The sequence below is a fragment of the Microtus ochrogaster genome, chromosome 4 (assembly GCF_000317375.1).
Source record: "Microtus ochrogaster isolate Prairie Vole_2 chromosome 4, MicOch1.0, whole genome shotgun sequence".
Taxonomy (NCBI): Eukaryota; Metazoa; Chordata; class Mammalia; order Rodentia; family Cricetidae; genus Microtus; species Microtus ochrogaster.
This window is the reverse complement of record NC_022011.1, coordinates 34,074,776-34,093,477: the sequence shown is the minus strand read 5'-3', so window position 1 is coordinate 34,093,477 and position 18,702 is coordinate 34,074,776. Positions and strand designations below refer to the sequence as shown.

General features: G+C 48.8%; 1 protein-coding gene across 2 annotated transcripts in view; it reads left to right on the top strand.

The window, feature by feature from the left end:
- Positions 1 to 18,702, top strand: part of Tarbp1 (TAR (HIV-1) RNA binding protein 1) — a 52,079-nt gene that overhangs the window by 25,582 nt on the left and 7,795 nt on the right. For both annotated transcript variants that reach the window (XM_005345899.2, XM_026778872.1), the window contains exons 15-26: positions 1,427 to 1,641; positions 2,250 to 2,511; positions 2,604 to 2,792; positions 5,250 to 5,440; positions 5,595 to 5,666; positions 7,813 to 7,933; positions 8,676 to 8,786; positions 10,353 to 10,502; positions 10,982 to 11,068; positions 12,753 to 12,949; positions 15,564 to 15,645; positions 17,512 to 17,683. In XM_005345899.2, coding sequence (XP_005345956.1) covers positions 1,427 to 1,641; positions 2,250 to 2,511; positions 2,604 to 2,792; positions 5,250 to 5,440; positions 5,595 to 5,666; positions 7,813 to 7,933; positions 8,676 to 8,786; positions 10,353 to 10,502; positions 10,982 to 11,068; positions 12,753 to 12,949; positions 15,564 to 15,645; positions 17,512 to 17,683 — 1,849 coding nt within the window. The remainder of the gene's footprint in view (positions 1 to 1,426; positions 1,642 to 2,249; positions 2,512 to 2,603; positions 2,793 to 5,249; positions 5,441 to 5,594; positions 5,667 to 7,812; positions 7,934 to 8,675; positions 8,787 to 10,352; positions 10,503 to 10,981; positions 11,069 to 12,752; positions 12,950 to 15,563; positions 15,646 to 17,511; positions 17,684 to 18,702) is intronic.

Below are 18,702 nucleotides of genomic sequence, written 5' to 3'. Positions count from 1 at the left end.
TGAGGTCCCAGAGTCGGTGTGGACAGGCACAGCCATCAACACCGTGAGGTCCACAGTCGGTATGGACAGGCACAGCCATCAACACCGTGAGGTCCACAGTCGGTATGGACAGGCACGGCCATCAACACCTTAGACTCATCACATGTTTGATTCTCAATTAATTTTGAGTCATTGTGCATTCAGACCTCTCTGATGATGGCCAGATTTTTCATGATTCCCACCTTCAGCTGTACTACACTTGTGGGGTCACAACCTTTGTACTGGGTGTGTATCATCCTCCCCTGCCCCACCTTGTTTAAACTTGAGGACAGAATCTTACTAAGTTACTCAGGCTAACCTTGAATTTTCTTTGTAGCTCAGACAGACCTTGAACTCACGCTCCTCCTACCTCAGCCTCCTGAGCTGCTGGGTTCTTCAGCCTTCAACCCAGCAGCTCTTCAGTCTTAAGTCACCTCAGATACAGGAGGTGACCCAGGTCGTCTGCTCACGCTGGCCTGGGACAGGATCATCAGTCTTAGATCTCAGCCGCTGTGCTTGGCTTCCTCCCTGGTCCCGTGTGCCCTGGGCTGCAGCTGCCCCGGGTACCCACAAGTCTGTGCTCTTTACTCACCTGACAGGTGACTGAAGGGAAGGGTTCTTTCCTACTTAGCATTTAAGAGACAAGTGTTAGGGTGTTAAGGTGTAGAGGCTCCTGACTTAATGTCACAGCAAACCAGGAAGTAAAGAGCTCGCACCAGAACGGTCTTCAAGGCCAACCCCCTAGTGACCCACCCATACTAACTAGGATTCCAGAACCCCCAAACAGTACCAGCAGCTGAGGACCACGTGTTCATGTGAGCCTGGGCGGTTTTATACTTTGACCATAGTGCCTTCTACCTGACTTCCATCTGGCTTGACCCTTGCAGGAGAGGGAGTGGCAGCCTCTGCGGGATCAGGGTCTCGCTCCTTCCTTCCCGATGCCCCTCGAGCCTACACTGTGCTGTTTATTTCCTTTATTTTTTATTATTTTATTATTTTTGATTATTATTCATAGTTTGTGTTGTGATTTACGCAGATACGTCGGTGCTGAATTTTAGCACCCGTAGGCATTTCTTAAACATCCCAGAAAGGCAGAGTGGCTAAAAGCCCAGCTTCAGTGGCTGTCTCCTGGGTTCGAACCCTGACGAGGCCAGGGCCATGTTACTCAGAGGCAGCTGATCTGTCGTATAAGGAGGTCTAGGCAGCCCTTACTGTAGAGCTTGAATTTGCTTCTTACATGCTGAGTGCTGACTGCCTTTCTAAACTGGCGGAGGCGTATGCTTGAACTTCTTTTATCCCACTGATGTTCGGAGGGGAGGCAGGGAATGAGGTGCCGCAGCCTTGCAGCCCCGGTTGCCTCAGACTGAGATTCGGTTCCCTTACATCAGGGTTGTCCTGTCCCCTGCAGGAGCCAACCCTAGGTCGTCAGGTGCAGAGAGCGGTCAGCATGGCTACCCTGGCAGCTCTGTGTGAGGCTGTGGACCGGCACCCAGTGCTGCAGCTGGAGTCTACCGATGCCGAGCCCATGGACAGGTTCCTGTCAGCTCTTCCACTCAATCAGATGCTGAAGAAGCCCCGCTCAGAGGAGCAGAACAGCTGTGTGCATCCCTTGGAGAACGGCAGGTGAATGAGGAACATTTCTGTTAAGGTTTAGCAATCTGGTTTTTGTGCAGTCGTAGTCATTAGGGATCCCCGGTGGTGTGGTGTTCACGGTGTAGCGGAGTTGGGGAGATGAGGCTCCATTTTGGTCAAGAGTGCACCATTAGGTTCTTCATCTCCCGTGTCAGACACCTGCTGACTTAGTTTTCAGCCAGTCTCTCAAGGCTGTGGAAATGCCTGACAGAAAAGTCAAGTCTGTGGGGTGGCTCCAGTGTCTGTTGGACACACGTGCTGCACATATCCTTTGCCGCGGTCTGTTTCCGGTTGCTCTGACAGTGTTGGAGCCTGGGTGGCACATAAGGAAACATGTGAATTTGGAGACTGAAAAGCCTGTAAATTACCTGGATCATGGAGAGGATTTCATGCTCTTTTACCTCCCCATGGAAAAGTTGGCAGAGCCCCCACTTCCCAGTTCCTTCCCTCCCAGCTCTGTGGAAGGATTTGCAGGAGCTAGACCATGCTCAAACCACCCATCTGCTTTGCCTCTGTAAGGCACAGCGCCACGTTCCCAGGAAGTAAAGACGAATCTGGGAAAGTCAGTGACTTAGTGTCTTTTCTTTTCAAAATCTCAGTGCTTTTGAAGAATCGCCATCTTCTCAAGGATGGGGGAAAACAGTGGCCCAGTATCTGCATGATCAGTGGGTCTGCCTCTGCTGGCTGCTGAGGAAACACCGCCTCCTTATCCCAGCCACGGAAAGTGACACGCTGGAGTGCTGTTTCCCTGCTGTCCAGATGCCTGTGCAGACCCTGCGGTCGGCCCTGGATGTCCTCACCGTGCTCCCTGCCGGCCACATCTTACCTGTGTTCCACTGCATGGAGATGCTGGTTCCCAAGGTGAGACGGAGGGGAAGGAGGGCTGGGTGATGGAGAAACAGCAGCCCTTCTGGGTTTTTTTCACCACTGAGTATTTTCACCCCTTCTGCCAGCTCCTGACTTCTGATGAGTCGCTCTGTATAGAATCTTTTGACCTGGCCTGGAAAACGATATCTTCCCTGAGCAACACCCAGCTGACGTTCTGGCCTAACTTAAAAGCTTTCGTCCACTTTGTTTTCGATAATGAAATTCTTACCGTTGCTGCAGAACTCAAGGGCCAGGCATACTTCAGGATCAAGGAGGTAACTCTTTTCTCTCTGCGTGTTGGACAGTCTGTAGACAGTGAAAGGAGAGGTGTGTTTGTAACTATGCACTAGGACTGGGGCTTTGTTCTCAGAATGCCTTCCTGCGTGAGATGTGAGATGAAGAAACAGGGCAGTGGCGGGAGGCTCAGGATGCTCCCACCTGCCCTGCTGTGACCGGAGAGTCCATAGACAGGACTTGAGGAGCAGTTGGCTCCTGCTCACAGTTTCAGGGGCTATGGTCTGTTGTGACAGGGAAGGAATGTGGCTGTGCCCTCTGTAGTGGAAGAAGAGGGAAGCAGCCACTCCTGACAGATTAGTGCACTGGGAAGCAGAGAACAGCCAAAGCAGGGCCAGTCTAGCTGTCCTCCTCCAAAGAGCCACCTTTCAGAACATCACCACCAGGTGGACAAAGGGGCTGTTACCCATGAGCCTGTGGCGCACTTCACACTCAGACACAGCTCTTCCCACCCTGTTCAAACAGGGTTTAAGCCCTTGAGTCACAGCTGAGTGTGGCAGCAAACGTTTTAATCTCAACACTCAGGAGGCGGAGGCCGGTGGATCTCTAAGTTTGTGACCAGTCTGGTCTACATACTGAGTTTCAGGCCAGACAGAGTTACATAGTGAGGCACAGTCTCAAGACAAACAAATCACCACCACCAAAATCAAACTTGAGTCATTTGGCAAGTTAAGGATGGGGAACTCAGGAGGCCGAACTCCTGGAAGCCTTGTTCCTCCTGGAGGGTGGCAGGAGCATGGTGCAGGGCCGAGCTGGTGTGCTCTGACACCAGCAGGGACTGGAGGGGCATGGCGGGGCATGGCGGGGCATGGCGGGACATGACGGGCCATGGCGGGGCTGGCGGGGCATGGCGGGGCATGGCGGGGCTGGCGGGGCATGGCGGGGCATGGTGGGGCTGGCGCTTGCCCTTGCGCTCACATTGTACTTTAAGCCTCCTGTAGAGAAATACGGGGATTGAAAGTTCTTTGTTTTCTAGAGGTGTGGACAACCCCTGCACCCGAGGCTTCCCCATTCACAGATCAGACAATAAGTAGGAACATTTGAGGGCCAGAGAGATGGCTCAGTGGGTAAAGACGCTTGCTGCCATCTGGAAACCAGAATTGGGTTCCACCCACCTGGTAAAAGTTGGGAGCAGCTTCCAAATGTTTTCCTCTGTCTTCCACATCCATCCTGCGATGTTTGTGTGCCCTTCCCAATAGAAATGAACGTGAAAAAATTTAAAGAGCATTTTAAAAAGGGATATTTTAAAAATTGCATCAGTACTGCCTTTTTGTTGTTTATAAAAATATGACCCCTCTTTATACTGTATTAGATATTACCAGTCACCCAGCGATCTCTAGGAGCAGGGTGTCAGCCTTCGGGTACTACAGCATGACATCAGTCTGCAGACGTGTTGGGATATGTGCGACCCTCCTAGACCAGCTGCAGCCATGGGCCCAGGTTGCACAGCTGATCTAAAGTAGCTATAATGTTCCCACATGGAGGCTCCATTCAGACTGCACACCGCTTTACACAAGCAGGGCTTGAAGCCTTTGTTGATTTGGCCGTCCAGGGGCATTCAGGAGCAGTTCCCTAGGGTTGTGAGGGGTGGCTGTACTCCTTCAACAGGGAGGATAACCCAATGGGATTCTGTCTTGCTGGAGACTTAGGTTGATTCAGGTTTCTGCCCTTCTGTCACTGTGGGAAGGTGTAGACTATGCTCTGGGCCCCCTGGAGCACTGAGGTCCTGTTTCTGCAGGGAGGGGCTGCTCTCTCCTTCTGTGTCCTCGGCACACGTCTCTCCTGGAGAGCGCTGGGTGGATGGCCTGGCCAGGAAGACTGGACTTAACACACACTCTTGAAACACTAAATTTATCACACAACTCCCATTTACCATGTCAGTAAAGTAAATATACTGCCATAAAAAGGAAATACTCTCCAGCAGGTCCTGAGAGTTTTGTTTTCGATGTTGGAACCCCTTTGTACGTTGACATCACAATCTGTATGTATTCTCTAGTTAGTGCACAGTTTGGGACCCAGCTGTGTGTTACTTCTCTCATTGCTATGACTGAATGCCTGACACACTCCAACACGGTGGGGAAGGCATGGCAGCAGAGACACGAGGCAGCTGGTCACGTGGCATCCACAGTCAGCAAACAGAGAGATAAATGTCAGCGCTCTGCTCGCTGCCTGCTGAGCGCCACTGCATTCAGAGTGGATCTTTGTCTTCACTGAAGTGTCTCTGGGAGAAACGTCCTGCAGGCACTCACAGACACGTGTCTCCTCATCTACATCTGCCACGCTGACTTTAAAGATTAACCGTCCCAGGCCAGAAGGCTATTTCTTTAGGAACCATCATCAGAAGGATTACAGTGCTAATTGTGATCACTGTTATGCTGCTGGTTTTCTTTTTAGCTGGCCTGGCCAGAGGGTAACCCGAGTGCTGTGCTTCATTTCAGATTATGTGTGAGATTATCGAAATGTCCTCCATGAAAACAGGGGCCTTCAACATTCTGATCCGTCACTGCTGCCAGTCTTGGGTAGCTGCTTCTTCTGGGGTGTCCCAGGGCTCACTCTCCAGTGCTAAGGATTACAGTGAACTTGTCCTGGAGGCTTGTGTGTTTGGAACAGTGTTTAGGCGCGATCAGAGGTAAACATGCTACTGTGTCAGCTTCTCACATGTGGGTGGAGTTAACGTGTGTGCTGAGCTTTCAGCCAGAAGGTTGTAGCATTAACTTTGGGGCTTTAATATTTTCCTCTCCTGAATCTCTTACTTATTTGTTTTTTCTTCCCACGTTTTTAAGACTTATTCAGGATGTCCAAACCTTCATAGAAAACCTTGGACCCGACTGTGCTGCAAACATCATCATAGAGGAGTAAGTGCAGCCCATTTCCTGTGTCTCGATGCTAGTGAGACCTCCCACTTGACCAAGGCAGTCTTTATTCATAACAGAAAGGGATATTTGTTTTTATTTTATATGTATGGGTAAGTTTTGCCTGCACGAATGTCTGTGCACCACATGCATGCCTGGGGCCCTGAGAGCTGAGAAGGATCCCCTGGAAGTGGAGTTACAGAAGGTTGTGACCCGCCATGTGGGTCCTGGGCATTGACCCTGTGTCCTCTGAAAGAGAAGCTCGTGCTCTTAACTGCTGAACCGTCTCTCTAGCTCCATTATTCATAGATTAATAAGTTTTATCGTTATCTCTATTTTAATGAACAAGCTGTATTAATTTGTTATTGTTACTATTAATTACTGTTATTTCTGTGGTTAAATGTCTGACAGCAATTTGAGAGGTTTGGGGATATAGTCCAGGACATACAATCGTATATATAGTTTAGGATTGGCTTATAGCGGTGGCTTTAAGAGCCTAGAAGCAGAGAGAATGGAAAGTGAGACAGGGCTGTAAACCTTAAGGACCCAGTGACCCGCCTCCTCCAACCAGTCCTCACCTCCCCAGGGTTCCACAAACTCCATAATGGGGCCACCCCTCAGGAACAGGCCCATTAGCACATGAACCTGAGGCACAGTTTCCTAATCAAACCATAACACAAGCCTTCAAAATGTGTTAAAAATAATATTATTCTTTGCTTGTGTATTTTATTTTTATCTTCACCATTTACTGAGTTAATAAACTTTCAAAAATTGAGTGCATAGTCTAGTTCAAGTAAAGACATCCATCAGGCCGGGCAGTGGTAGCACATGCTTTTAATCCCAGCACTTGGGAGGCAAAGGCAGGCTGATCTCTGTGAGTTTGAGGCCAGCCTGGTCTACAGAGCGAGTTCAGGACAGCCAGAACTGTTTCACTGAGAAACCCCAAAAGATGTGCCATCAGATAACATAGATCCCCCTCCTCTTTGCGGAAAGGGGTCTGGGTGGCGGGATGGAGGCAGTCATGCACACTTTATTCTGTAACCCTTTATTTGGTTGTAAAATTTATCATCAAATTCATATTTACTATTTTAACAAGTAAATGTGTTATGCACAAAAACAGAGTGAATGAAAGGCCCTGGGTTTTGAAAGCCCTTTCATTGAAGAATAATTAACACACAAAAATTCCTAGGTAATTGGTCTACATAGCTAATGTGTATGGAGTAGGCTGAGGGTGTACTCTAGGTAGATGGCTCTCATCTGATTGACCTTTTATTGTGACTTTAGAGGCAAGGTCGACAAGTAATCGTCATATTTATAACAGGTGTTCACATCAGAGCTATCTGTATCTTCAGGAAGTGTGAGCACTGCTACAGTTGTTTTCAAAGACTTTTATTTATGCAGATCTGTGTGTATTTGTGGATGGATATGTGCATGTGAGTGCAGATTCCTAAAGAGGCCAGAAGAGGGCGTTGCGCCTCCTGGAGCTGGAGTTCTAGGCAGCTGTGAGCTGATGTGGGTGCTGGGAACTGATCTCAGGTCTTGTGGATAGTTTGTACATCCTCTTAAAATGCCAAGTCATCTCTCCAGCCTAGTTCATTGTGTTCTGTTTATTTTATCTGTTTGCTGGGCTGGTTTAACAGAGCAGTCAGAGTGATACTTTCCAGTGGGTGTTGCTAAGTGCTTTTTGTTACAGTAGAGTGATACTTATTAACATTGTAAGAGTTAACCAGGACTGGAAATACTGAGGGTTTCACTTTGCAGCAGATGGGCAGGCTTTCAGAGCGCTTCCTGTATAGCAGGAGGCAGAGACAGGCTATGGAGTTGAGAGTCATGTTCTTGTTCCTCTTTGTCTTGCTAGGGTCTGGGTCTGTTATGACATCATTATCGATAGGGACATGTTTATTGTTTGTTTGGTGTGTGTGTGTGTGTATATCCTTGGTGGATTTGTGCCCATTCTGTGCTCTTCTCCTGTAAGATATTTGCTTGTTGTGATCTGTTGCCTCCCAGTGCAAAGGCTGCTCATTAAGTATAGACCTCAAGCACATTTCAGGAGAGGACTTGGTACTTGTGATGACATTTGGTACAAACAGTGGATGCATTTTTCTATTTCTAAAACATATTAACATAGTTTATCATTTTATGTTTTAAGCACTAAGAGAGAAGATTATTATGTGCGAATCTGTGCTGTCAAGTTTTTGTGTCTGCTAGATGGCTCCGACATGTCCCACAAATTGTTTATAGAAGATCTTGCCATCAGACTCCTGGATAAGGTGCGGAGGAGCCTTCTTCCTGCTTTGCGCCAACTCTGCTCTCCAGACTGCTGCCTGGCGCTTGACCCGAGTGTGTAGAGACAGACGGACGGGGATGTGGAGACAGATGGACAGGGAGTGGAGACAGACGAACAGGGATGTGGAGACAGACATACGGGGAGGTGGAGACAGAAGGACGGGGAGGTGGAGACAGACGGATGGGGATGTGGAGACAGACTGACGGGGATGTGGAGGCAGACGGGTGGGGATGTGGAGACAGAGAGACAGGGATATAGAAACAGACAGTAAGTCGTTCTAAACTCCTTTTACCACAGAAAGCCCGACTCTTGAGTAGGGCTTAGTTAGTACCTGTCTCCCTCAGGTTCTCTGGTTTGCTTCCCTTGGCCCTTTAGTCTTCATCTGTGTGACTTCGGTTGCCAGTCTGTGTTGTACTGTGTTTGCTGTGCTGCATCCACACAGTGTGCGTGGGATGAAGCAAACCAGCAAACACCAGGAAGGGCACACCCAGAGGATCTGAGGATCCCTCAAACGCTGCTGTGTTAGTTACCTTTCTTGTTGTCTTGGAAAAAAGACCTGATAAAAGCAGTGTAAGGGAGGAAGGTGGACTGCCTGGCTGGCTTGGTTGAAAGCCAGGAAGAAAAGCTCTGGTGCAGAAGGGCTGGGTGCTGCCATTTTGTGTCCAGAGGTGTCATTGACTGTTTGTCACGGTGTCTCACTCCTGATGTCCACCCTGTCTCTCCAGGATGAGTCCGCATCCAGATCCAGAGCTCGCTACCATGAGAACTCCCTCCAGCACCGGGTGAAGAACCGGGTGTGGCAGACGCTGCTTGTCCTGTTCCCCAGATTTGATCAGGTGGGATAGTTCTCATGCTCTGTAATATTGTTTTTATTTAAAAAAAAAAAATCCGTCCGAGTGTGGTGGCGCACACCTTTAACCCCAGCACTCAGAGGCAGGCGGATCTCTATGAATTCAAGGCCACCCTGTCTACAAAGCAAATTCCAGGACAGCCAGAATAGTTACATAGAGTTTAAACAACAACAACAAATCTGTGTCTGAGAGAGTGAGGCAGAGGCAGACAGACAGACAGACAGATAGAGGCTGCCTGCTGCCAAGCATGATGACTGACAATCTGTGTTCAATCCTTAGGACCCACATGGTGGAAGGAGAGAACTGACTCCCAAAAGTTTTCCTGACCTCTCTTTGTGTGTATATTACACACACACTCATAAATATACAATATACAAATACAAATATATACAAATACAAACATAAATATACAAACACAATAACCAAAAGTAGTTTCTAAAAAATGAGCATCTTTGCCATTTTCCTACCAAAAGTCATATTTAAGAATGATTTTCCTCTTAAAAAACATAGCAGGCACTATTTTTTAAATAGACTTACATAAATCGTTTCCCACTTGATGCTCACACGTGTATCATCCATCACTCAGGCAGAAGTATGTTTGTGGAGAGGATGGAGGGAGGGATGAATTTGGAGCTCAAAGTCTGGGCCAGAGAACAGCTGGGGCTGGGGAGGGGATGGTCGTGGAGCTGAGAGGCCAGAGGTAGGTGGCTGGACACGCCGTAGGAAAAGCGGCTTTGCTCCCCTTCCGGGTGTTGTTTCTGTGCTACGGGGTCCACGTGTGAAATAAGGCTGCATGTGAATGCTGCCACTTACACACATAACTGAGTATGTGTTGAGTATGATGGAATGGACACGGGACAGGTGGCTCAGTGGGACTTGAGGTCACATAAAAACTGAGGTTTGTTGGCACCCCCTATTGCTTAGGAGGTGGAGATGGAGGAGCTCCTAAGGCTTGCTGGTCAGCCAGTCCATCCAAAGTGGAGAAGCCCGGGGTCAGTGAGAGACCCTGTCTCAAAAAACCAAGGTGGAGAGTGAGTGAGAAAAACACCTAGCATTGAAGCCCTCTGGCCTCCCTCCACACGTGTGTGTGCCCACATCTACACACACAAATATTTACACACATATGCACCACCCACAGAAATACAGTATGTAACTAGGGAAATTGTTAGACTTCTGTATCTTTCCCTTTTCCTGTAAAAGCCTAGCAGATCAAAACCTTTGTCACACAATAGATGCCTGAGTAAACAGTGCAGAGCTCAGAACTGCTCCAGCACGAAGACAGTCTGTGCATGTGTGTTTGTCTGCATGCATGTGTACTGTGTGTGTGTGTGTACAAGCAGTGCCCACAGGGGCCAGAAGAGGGTGTTGGATCCCCCAGAACTGGAGTGAGGTAGTTGTGAACTGCCCTGAGTTCTGGGAAGTGAACCCAGCAGGTCTTTAGCAGGAGAAGCCAGTGCTCCTAACCACTGAGCCATCTTTCCAACCTCAGCTGGAGAGTCTTCTAAAACTGAGTAGGAACAGTGTATTAACAGTTTATGTTTTCTCCCTCAGAACTTCTTGAATGGAATTATTGACAAGATTTTCCATGCTGGCTTCACCAACAATCAAGCATCTATAAAATATTTTATTGAGTGGATTATTATATTGATTCTTCATAAATTCCCTCAGTTTCTTCCAAAGTTCTGGGACTGTTTTTCTTACGTAAGTAAAGGTTTTCTTCATACTCTTCTGACTAGGAAAAGGTTGGCATGTGGAGATGTGTCTGCAGCCTTGGATGGAATAGCAGGGTACTGTCCCAAGGGCCAATGAGACCCTCACCTCCTCTGCCCGAGGTCTTTATTTATCTTGCTCCTTTTCCAGTTCCCTCTGTACTGACCCCAGAACCCATTCCTGCCCCAGGCAGGATTTCCTGTCCTTTAAGGCTTGGTGCATTTGGTGCCATCTGGTGCTATTTGATCGTACCCACATTTCTGCCTGCATTGCACTGGGCTACAGGAGGTGTCCTTCCTCTTTGGTTTCCAGCCCTGTACCCTATACGTGGCAAGCCCAAGCTACTTCAAGAAAAGGACAGAGTCTGCCTCCCTCCCACATCTACGTGCCGGAGTCCAGCAGCCTTTACTCACAGTTAAGCCCATTAACAGTTAAGTTAATGACAATTTCTCTACCTCATCTTCTGTCAGGGTGAAGAAAAACTTAAAACAAGCATTTGTACATTTTTATCTGTTTTATCACATTTGGACATCATCATTCAGAATATTCCGGAAAAGGTGAGTCTGAATTATTTGCAAGAAGAATTTATGAGCTCGGTGTTCTAAAAAGGAATACATTTATGTCAGTAGGATTTAAATTCTTGGCCACTCAGGTTTTGTTGTTGTTCGTATATTTTTATCAGGTCTTTGAGAATTTCATAAATCTATTTTGATCATGGGAATCCTCCACTGCTCCCAGGTCTACCCCCATCGTTCCACCCTTCCCAGCTTAATGTCCTGTCTGTCTCTTTGTCTGTCTGTCTGTCTGTCTGTCTGTCTGTCTGTCTGTCTCTATCTATCTATCTATCTATCTATCTATCTATCTATCTATCTATCTATCTATCATCCATCCATCCATCCATCCATCCATCCATCCATCCATCGTTTTTTTGAGATAGGGTTTCTCTGTAGCTTTGGAGCCTGTCCTGGAACTAGCTCTTGTAGACCAGGCTGGCCTCGAACTCACAGAGATCTGCCTGCCTCTGCCTCCCGAGTGCTGGGATTAAAGGCGTGTGCCACCACCGCCCAGCTTTTTTTAAAATATAATTCATCAAGTCCAGTTTGTGCTGCCCATGTTTTCCTGGGTGTGTGATGCCATCCCCCAGAGTGTAGGCGGTGAATCAGGGACCACACCCTTAAGGAAAGTTGACTCTTCCTCTGGTAGAAGTCATCACTGTCAACAACTCCTCAGCTAGGATAGTAGCTCTTAAGCCCCTCCTCTGTGGAGATTTCTTCACAAATGCTGATGCAGACAGACCTAGGAGTAGTCACATGACTAAGGAGTGGTCTCAGGGAGCCTGTTTACAGAGTATACAGATGGACCTGGGAATGGTCACATGGAGGCCATTTGCAGACAGACCTAGGAGTGGTCTCAGGGAGCCTGTTTACAGAGTATACAAATGGACCTAGGAGTGGTCACATGACCTAGGCATGGTCACATGGAGCCCACATACCCAGTCCTCTCTTTCCTCACTTTAGAGTTTCCCTTGCCCCATGGCTTCCCTGTATGAGCCCTGGCATTGCTTGTAGATGTGGGTACCAGCCAGTGCAGCCTGTTCTGCAGGTGACCTTGTGTAGGAGGCTGTGGTAGAGCATCAGAAGGCTTGAGGACTGAGGAGGAGACCCCACAGTCTTCTCCTGACTTGTTCTGTTTTACCCTGAACTCGGGTCATCATGCTGTCCCCTCAGGTATCCCACACCTGGCTTTCTTCTTCCCACCTCTCAATTTTGCTTCTATGTGGCTCAAGTTTGTTTTTAGGGAGTTCAAGGGATTAACACTCAAAGGAGGAAAGTGGATACCCTTGTTCTCCAAAAGTGGGGCTCCTATAGGCTACTTCAGCCTGGGGCATGTAATCAGGTGCAGTCACGTCTAGAACACAGTGGCTGTGTTAGTCTAGCGTAAGGTCCCTGTCAACTTAGGCTGTAGGAGAGGGGCATACAACAGCCCTCAAAGAAATGAAGACCCCAGAGACCGTTTTCCATGAGACAGTTGTGAGTGCTGCTGGGCTCATTTGCCCAGGAGGAAGAGGCAGCCCTGTGGTGAGGACAGTGAAAGGCTTGCCAGAGCTGGTCACAGCTGTCCTGCTGGTCCTCCGTGTCCACTCTGTCGTCTATCCTCCGTGTCCCCTCTGCTGGTCCTCCATGCCTTACAGTCTGGCTCATGTTGCCATGTCCACCCCACAAGCAGTGTCTGTCTTTCCAGAAGCTGGTTCTGAAGCAGGCCCTCACCGTTGCCCTGCAGTGGTGTCTGAGCCACAACTTCAGCGTCCGACTCTACGCTCTGGTGGCCCTCAAGAAGGCCTGGCACCTGTGTAAAGCCCTGCAGTTCCAAGAGTGTGACGCCTGGACCACAGTCATTGAGTGCAGCCTCAGCCAGGCGGAAAGCATGCACGGAGCAGGGTGAGGATGCCTCACGGCTCTGTTCTTCCCCGCAGAGCCTGGAGGAGTGGGGAGCGGCCTTGTGGCCCTCTTATATGTCAGTGTCTCACTGCTGGGCACAGAGGACTTGGTCAGCCCCGTGCGACAGACAGTGCTAAGCTACAGATTGATGATGAGTCCAGATCGGGGTTTTATTCTTTCTCTCCATCCTTTATTTGAGCCTTGTGAACTCTCAGTTCTGTTCCCAGCACAGCAGGAAGCTATGACCCCAGAGCTGCCTTTCATCCCTCTGTCACCTACTTCCAGCCAAACACTGCTTTCTTTTGTGAGATCATGGCTGTTTGGCACTGAGCTGTGTTCTCTCTGCCTGTTGATCCTAAAATCCCTGGTCCCTAGAAGCGGTTGGCTCAGATCCCATATAGGTTGTTATTATTATCATTGTTATTATTATTATTAAGCAAGAAAACATCCTTGTATGCTATCACTTATCTTTTGAACTCCTGGTTCCAAACAGGGACATAGCCAGTGAGCACCGGCATCCTGAGCTTTCCATTCTGTCCTTGAAGGCTTGTCCTTCCCTGAGTCCTCTGAGGCAGACACACAGCATGTGGACGAAGGTCCTGTCTTCTGTGGCTCAGTTGAACCGAGGACAGGATAGAGAACTGCCAAGCAGTCAGCAGTGCACAGGCTTTTTAGTGGGTGATGGGAATATCGAGGGCACCATGGCAAATACAGACCTCTGTCTGCGGCTCAGGGAATGTGATCTGTGTCTCCCAGAGGAAGAGCAGGAAGTGGTGAGTGAAGGGAAGAGGCTTTTGGGTCCCTGAAGCAGCCGTGGGAAGTGGAGACTGGAGGCAGGTGGGACCCTGGAGGAAGGTCGTCTGAGAGACCTGGGACAAGTGTCCAGACACTCAGAACTGAGAGAGTCAGGATGAACGTGACCGATACTTACGGGCTTTGCCTTTGTTTGAGAAGCAGGTCCAAGGCGGCTGGTGTAGTGGGAGGGAAACAGACAGGTGTGAGGCCAGCGTGCAGGAGAAGCAGGCTCAGTGTAGCGAGTGATAGAGTTGGGAGATTGCACCGGTGGCTGGACAGGGATGGAGCCTATACTGCAACACATTTGACAGGCAAGTGGCAGACACTTGTTCCCTTGATGCAGTTGGTTTTTGGAGTCCATTATTCTCTGTTTAGACTTGGGATGTCTAAAGTACTTCATGTCACTCATTTTCCAAAACCACAGGCAGTGAGGATGGTGAAGTGCCAGGAACTTCCGCAGAGAATCCCTTAAAGAGTAAAGTACAGGAAGTCTCGTGGCCTGAAAAGGTTCTGCACAGTTCTAAGCTGCTTGTCCTGTCACATAACTTTCTCCTTTCCAGCCTTGTGGCTGAGTTAAGAATTCACCCTTGCTCATAGTTGGTGCTCTTGGTTTTTGAGAATGGATAGATACTATTTAGCTGTGTCGTGTGCCTTCAGGGTGAAAACCACAGCTTATGTAAGATTTGCCCTCTAGAGAAAAAGGTCCACTGCCAGCCAGAGACAGGGATCCTAAGCCCACAGGTTCCTCATGCTGGCAGGTGATGGGTGACTTTGGTATGAAGCCAGCCTGTTCTCTCTACATTCTTCATGTTCTACTGGCCAGTGTCTGTCTGATACTAAGAGACCTGGGTTTTCTTCCTTTAGTTGGTTTTGCATGATTCTAAAAGCATTACTTAGTCTCTGTTTATCTTTGAGTTCTGTTTCAAAATACAAAATCCCGTGGGCTAGCTGAGTAACAAGTATATTCTGGAGGGCAGGAAGCCTGGGCTCAAACCCCGGTTCTGCAAAACAGCAGGGCAAACCTTTGTTGTTTTATTTGTAGTTCAAGGCTACCCGCACTAGCCTGAGACTGTCTCAAGACACCAAAGCAAAAATGAGAACCTTTCTAAAGTTGCCATTTAAAAAGCTCACTGAGTGGTGGCACACACCTTTAATCCCAGCATTCATGAGGAAGAGGCAGGTCGGTTTCTGTGAGTTTGAGGCCAGCCTGGTCTGCGTAGTGAATTCCAGGACAGCCAGGGCTACATAGAGAAACCATGTCTTGAAAGCAAACAAACCAAAAGCACACTGAGTGCTGGGACAGAGCATCATGAGGCCCCAGGGTTTAATCCCCAGTCACCCTATGTTTGCGACTTTTCTGTTGCTCTGAGAAACACCATGGCTGAAAGCAACTTACAGAAGGAAGGATTTGTCCTGGCTCACAGGTGCAGAGGGAGAAGTGATAGTCACACTGAGGAGGGCATGACAGCAAGCATCAGGCATGGCGGCAGGGAATCACATCAGCAAACAGACTGGCAGGAGGGCCAGGTTGTGAACTCTCAAAGTCAGCCCTCAATGACATATTTCCTCCTGCAAGGCCACACCTCCTAAACCTTCCCAAACAGCACCACCCACTGGGTACCAAGTGTTCAAATACATGAGCCATGGGGGACATTTCTCACTCAAACCACAACCTCAGAGATGGAGCCAGAACATGCACATTGATGTTTAAGAGCCGGAGTATGAACTTGGGGTGGGGTTCTTAAAGATAATCTACTGACCTTCCTCACCAGAACTGTTGACTTCCGAGTCCTGCCTCACTTCCTGTCCCTCCCCTCAGGAATGCCAGGAAGAACTGGCAGCGCATCCAGGACCATTTCTTCTTCTCCACGTTCCACCCCCTGAAGGACTACTGTCTGGAGGTAAGCTGAGAGCTCCCAGTGTAGGCTGTCTGCTGTCCACGGTCCTGACTTGACCCTTTCCTGCCCCAGCTGTTGGAGGACTGGGACAGGCTTGTCTCCTGTCCTGTGACCTGTGGCGTTCTGTGATTAGGCTGTCTGCTGTCCCCAGCCCTGACTTGGCCCTCCCCTGCCCCAGCTGTTGGAGGATTGGGACAGGCTTGTCTCCTGTCCCCTGACCTGTAGCATTCTGTGATTAGGCTGTCTGCTGTCCACAGCCCTGACTTGGCCCTCCCCTGCCCCAGCTGTTGGAGGATTGGGACAGGCTTGTCTCCTGTTCCCGTCCTGTGCTGTGCTCGCGGTTCAGACCTCAGCAGTGACAACTGGCTAGTCATTCTCACTTTCTATTTCTCTGGCAGTGTCTGGCTTGTAAACCTTGGAAGGGAATATTTAACTCTAAACAGAGATCAGAGTTCTAAGAGGAAGTGAGTGAGAGACCTTTGTGCAGGTGAGATTTTCTTGTCCTGAAGCCATGATCCATGCAAGAACAGATGATCTCTTGTTAAAGGCAGTTAATCCTTTTTGATTCTGGGTGATGAGAGTATGTGTCTGTCAAGCGGTACTCCACTTTGCTCATAGTAGCACAGTGCTTGTGTACTTTTAAGAACTGTAAATATACTTATTACAGTTAGTATATAAATGACTCCATTGTGTAAACTCTTAAAATTTGCATAACATATAAGATGATCTTAAACCCTTTTCAACTCCAGCAACAAACCTGTGCTATCTACTCAGCTTTGCTGTGCAGACGTCTGGCCTGGGAGACTTCTCCTCTGGGGAATCTAGATCAGCTACTATGCAACCAGTTCTTTTATGGTTTGCTTAAAGCTGTCTTTGAAGACATTCTACATATTGTGAGATGTGCTACATACGACATGCATGCCATTCTTGTCGGGTTAAAACATACTAGGTTTTTCACATATCATAGCACACTGTCTGTGTCCCTTGGCTCCCAGAGCCCTCTGTCCATGCTTTCCTGACATCTCTAGAACCCCGCCCACTTTTCCCAGGCAGCCAGCAAGCACTGAGTCCTTCCTCCTTTCCCTCATCCCTCCCGCCTCTTTCACCTGCAGCAGCAGCAGGCAGGGTGGTCTGTGTGCAGCAGTGGGTGAGGGCTCCCTGTGTGGGCTGTGGTGCAGAGAGCTGACACCCTACCCGACTCTGTCACTGAGGCTTTGTGTTTGAGCTGGGCTCAGGGGCCCACCTAATAAACAGTACTCTCCGTCATGATGTCAGTTCAGATTTGCACAAAATGGCTAGCCTGAAGCAAACAATATTTGCCTTAAAACTGCCTACAGAGATGTGTGCCGTAAGGGCCATTTCACTTTTAAATTGCCTGTTCCTTGGGTTTTCTCTCTCGTGTCTTTCCATCACTGAGTGTTCTTCAAGAGGGAAGAGCAGAAAGGTGGCCTCGTGGCCTCATAGGCACCAGTTATCCTACCTTCTTACACACGCGGGAGCTGAAGCTGAGGAAGGTCACACAGTGAGTTACACTGTCGAGCCAGGATTCGGGCTCTGGATGTCTGTAATGAACTGGCATGGGAAGTGTCTGGTGGCCAGGAAACTGCCTTCCGGCATATGTTTCTTGTTAATGACACTGCCCTTTGAAGCATGGTGCACCCTTGATAAGAGTACATTAGTCACATGTAGTTAGAAGAGCTGGAGGAGAGGCCCTGCCTGCTCTTGGGGGTACGTAAATGAACCCCTGAGTGACAAAGAGAACCTGCAGTAGAGGGTGGCGTGGGAGAAGAGCCAGCGATAATAAAGCCCATGTTGGTTTTTCCTTTGTTTCCTAGGGAAAATGTTTAGCTTTGACGATTCTTGTTTCAGACCATATTTTACACCCTCCCACGGCTCTCGGGTGTCACTGAAGAGGAGTGGATCGCCCTGGATAAATTTGCCAGCTTCACAGACATCCCTTCCAATGAAGGGTCCCCATGGTACCGATCTGAAACCACACTGAGTGAGCTGAGTCCCGGAGACTGGTCCCAGCAGGACGGAGGTAAGGGAGCTTCGTTTTGTGCTGGTTCATTGGTGAGGGCTCCTGACCACAGCTTGAGAATGGGTCCTGATATTGTTTCACTGACCTGCATCTCTGCCTCTGCTTAGAGAAGGCAGGAACATCTGTGCCAGTCAGGCTTCCCTAATGAGCCTGTGGCTCAGTATGTCCAGAAAGCTCATCTCAGCACTGTGGTGGTGAGTTTGATCCATATGATTCCCACAGGTTGTCTGCCTTTTGACGTCCATATGACACCCTGACCCACGTGCCCCGGCACCTCCTGATAAATTAATTGTTTTTAACTGCAGAATCGAGCCTCGCCCTGTGGTTTCAACTCAGGACTCTGGGTAGCGTTCTGAGAAAGGTGGAGATGGTTTAGTGTTTGATCTTTAGACCGTCATCTCAAATCCACTCATCCAGTGAGGATCCATTGCTGGCAGCCAATGTGCTGGACATAGACAGGGTCCCTGCCCTCTCATAGCAGACAGTGGCAGGCAACAGAAACCCAGGGAACCCAACTAGCAGAGAGAGCACCATGGTTGAGAGACCTTTGTGAGAACTTGGTGCTAAGCACAGACAGCTGATTCCATTCTCAGCATCCACACAAGTTCACAACCACCCACACAAGTTCACAACCACCCACACAAGTTCACAACCACCCGAAACTCCAGCTCTGGGGTATTCGACACCCTCTTCTGGTCTTTGTGGGCACCTCTGCATGTGGTGCACATACACATGCTCAGGCCATACACACATATCACATACACACACTCGGGCCGCATACACACATCACATACACACACTCGGGCCATATACACGCATTAACAAAAACATCAAAAAGAATAGTTACAGAACCAAATTGTAGCCACAAATCCAGCCCTACAGAAAGTAATAGAAGGAAAATCGCAACCCAAGGAATCCAACATTGCCCACACTGCCTACAATAACTCAGGCATCTAGCGACCCTTCACCAGCACAACTCAAAGAAGGGAGACACACAAACTCTACTACCAAAAACAATA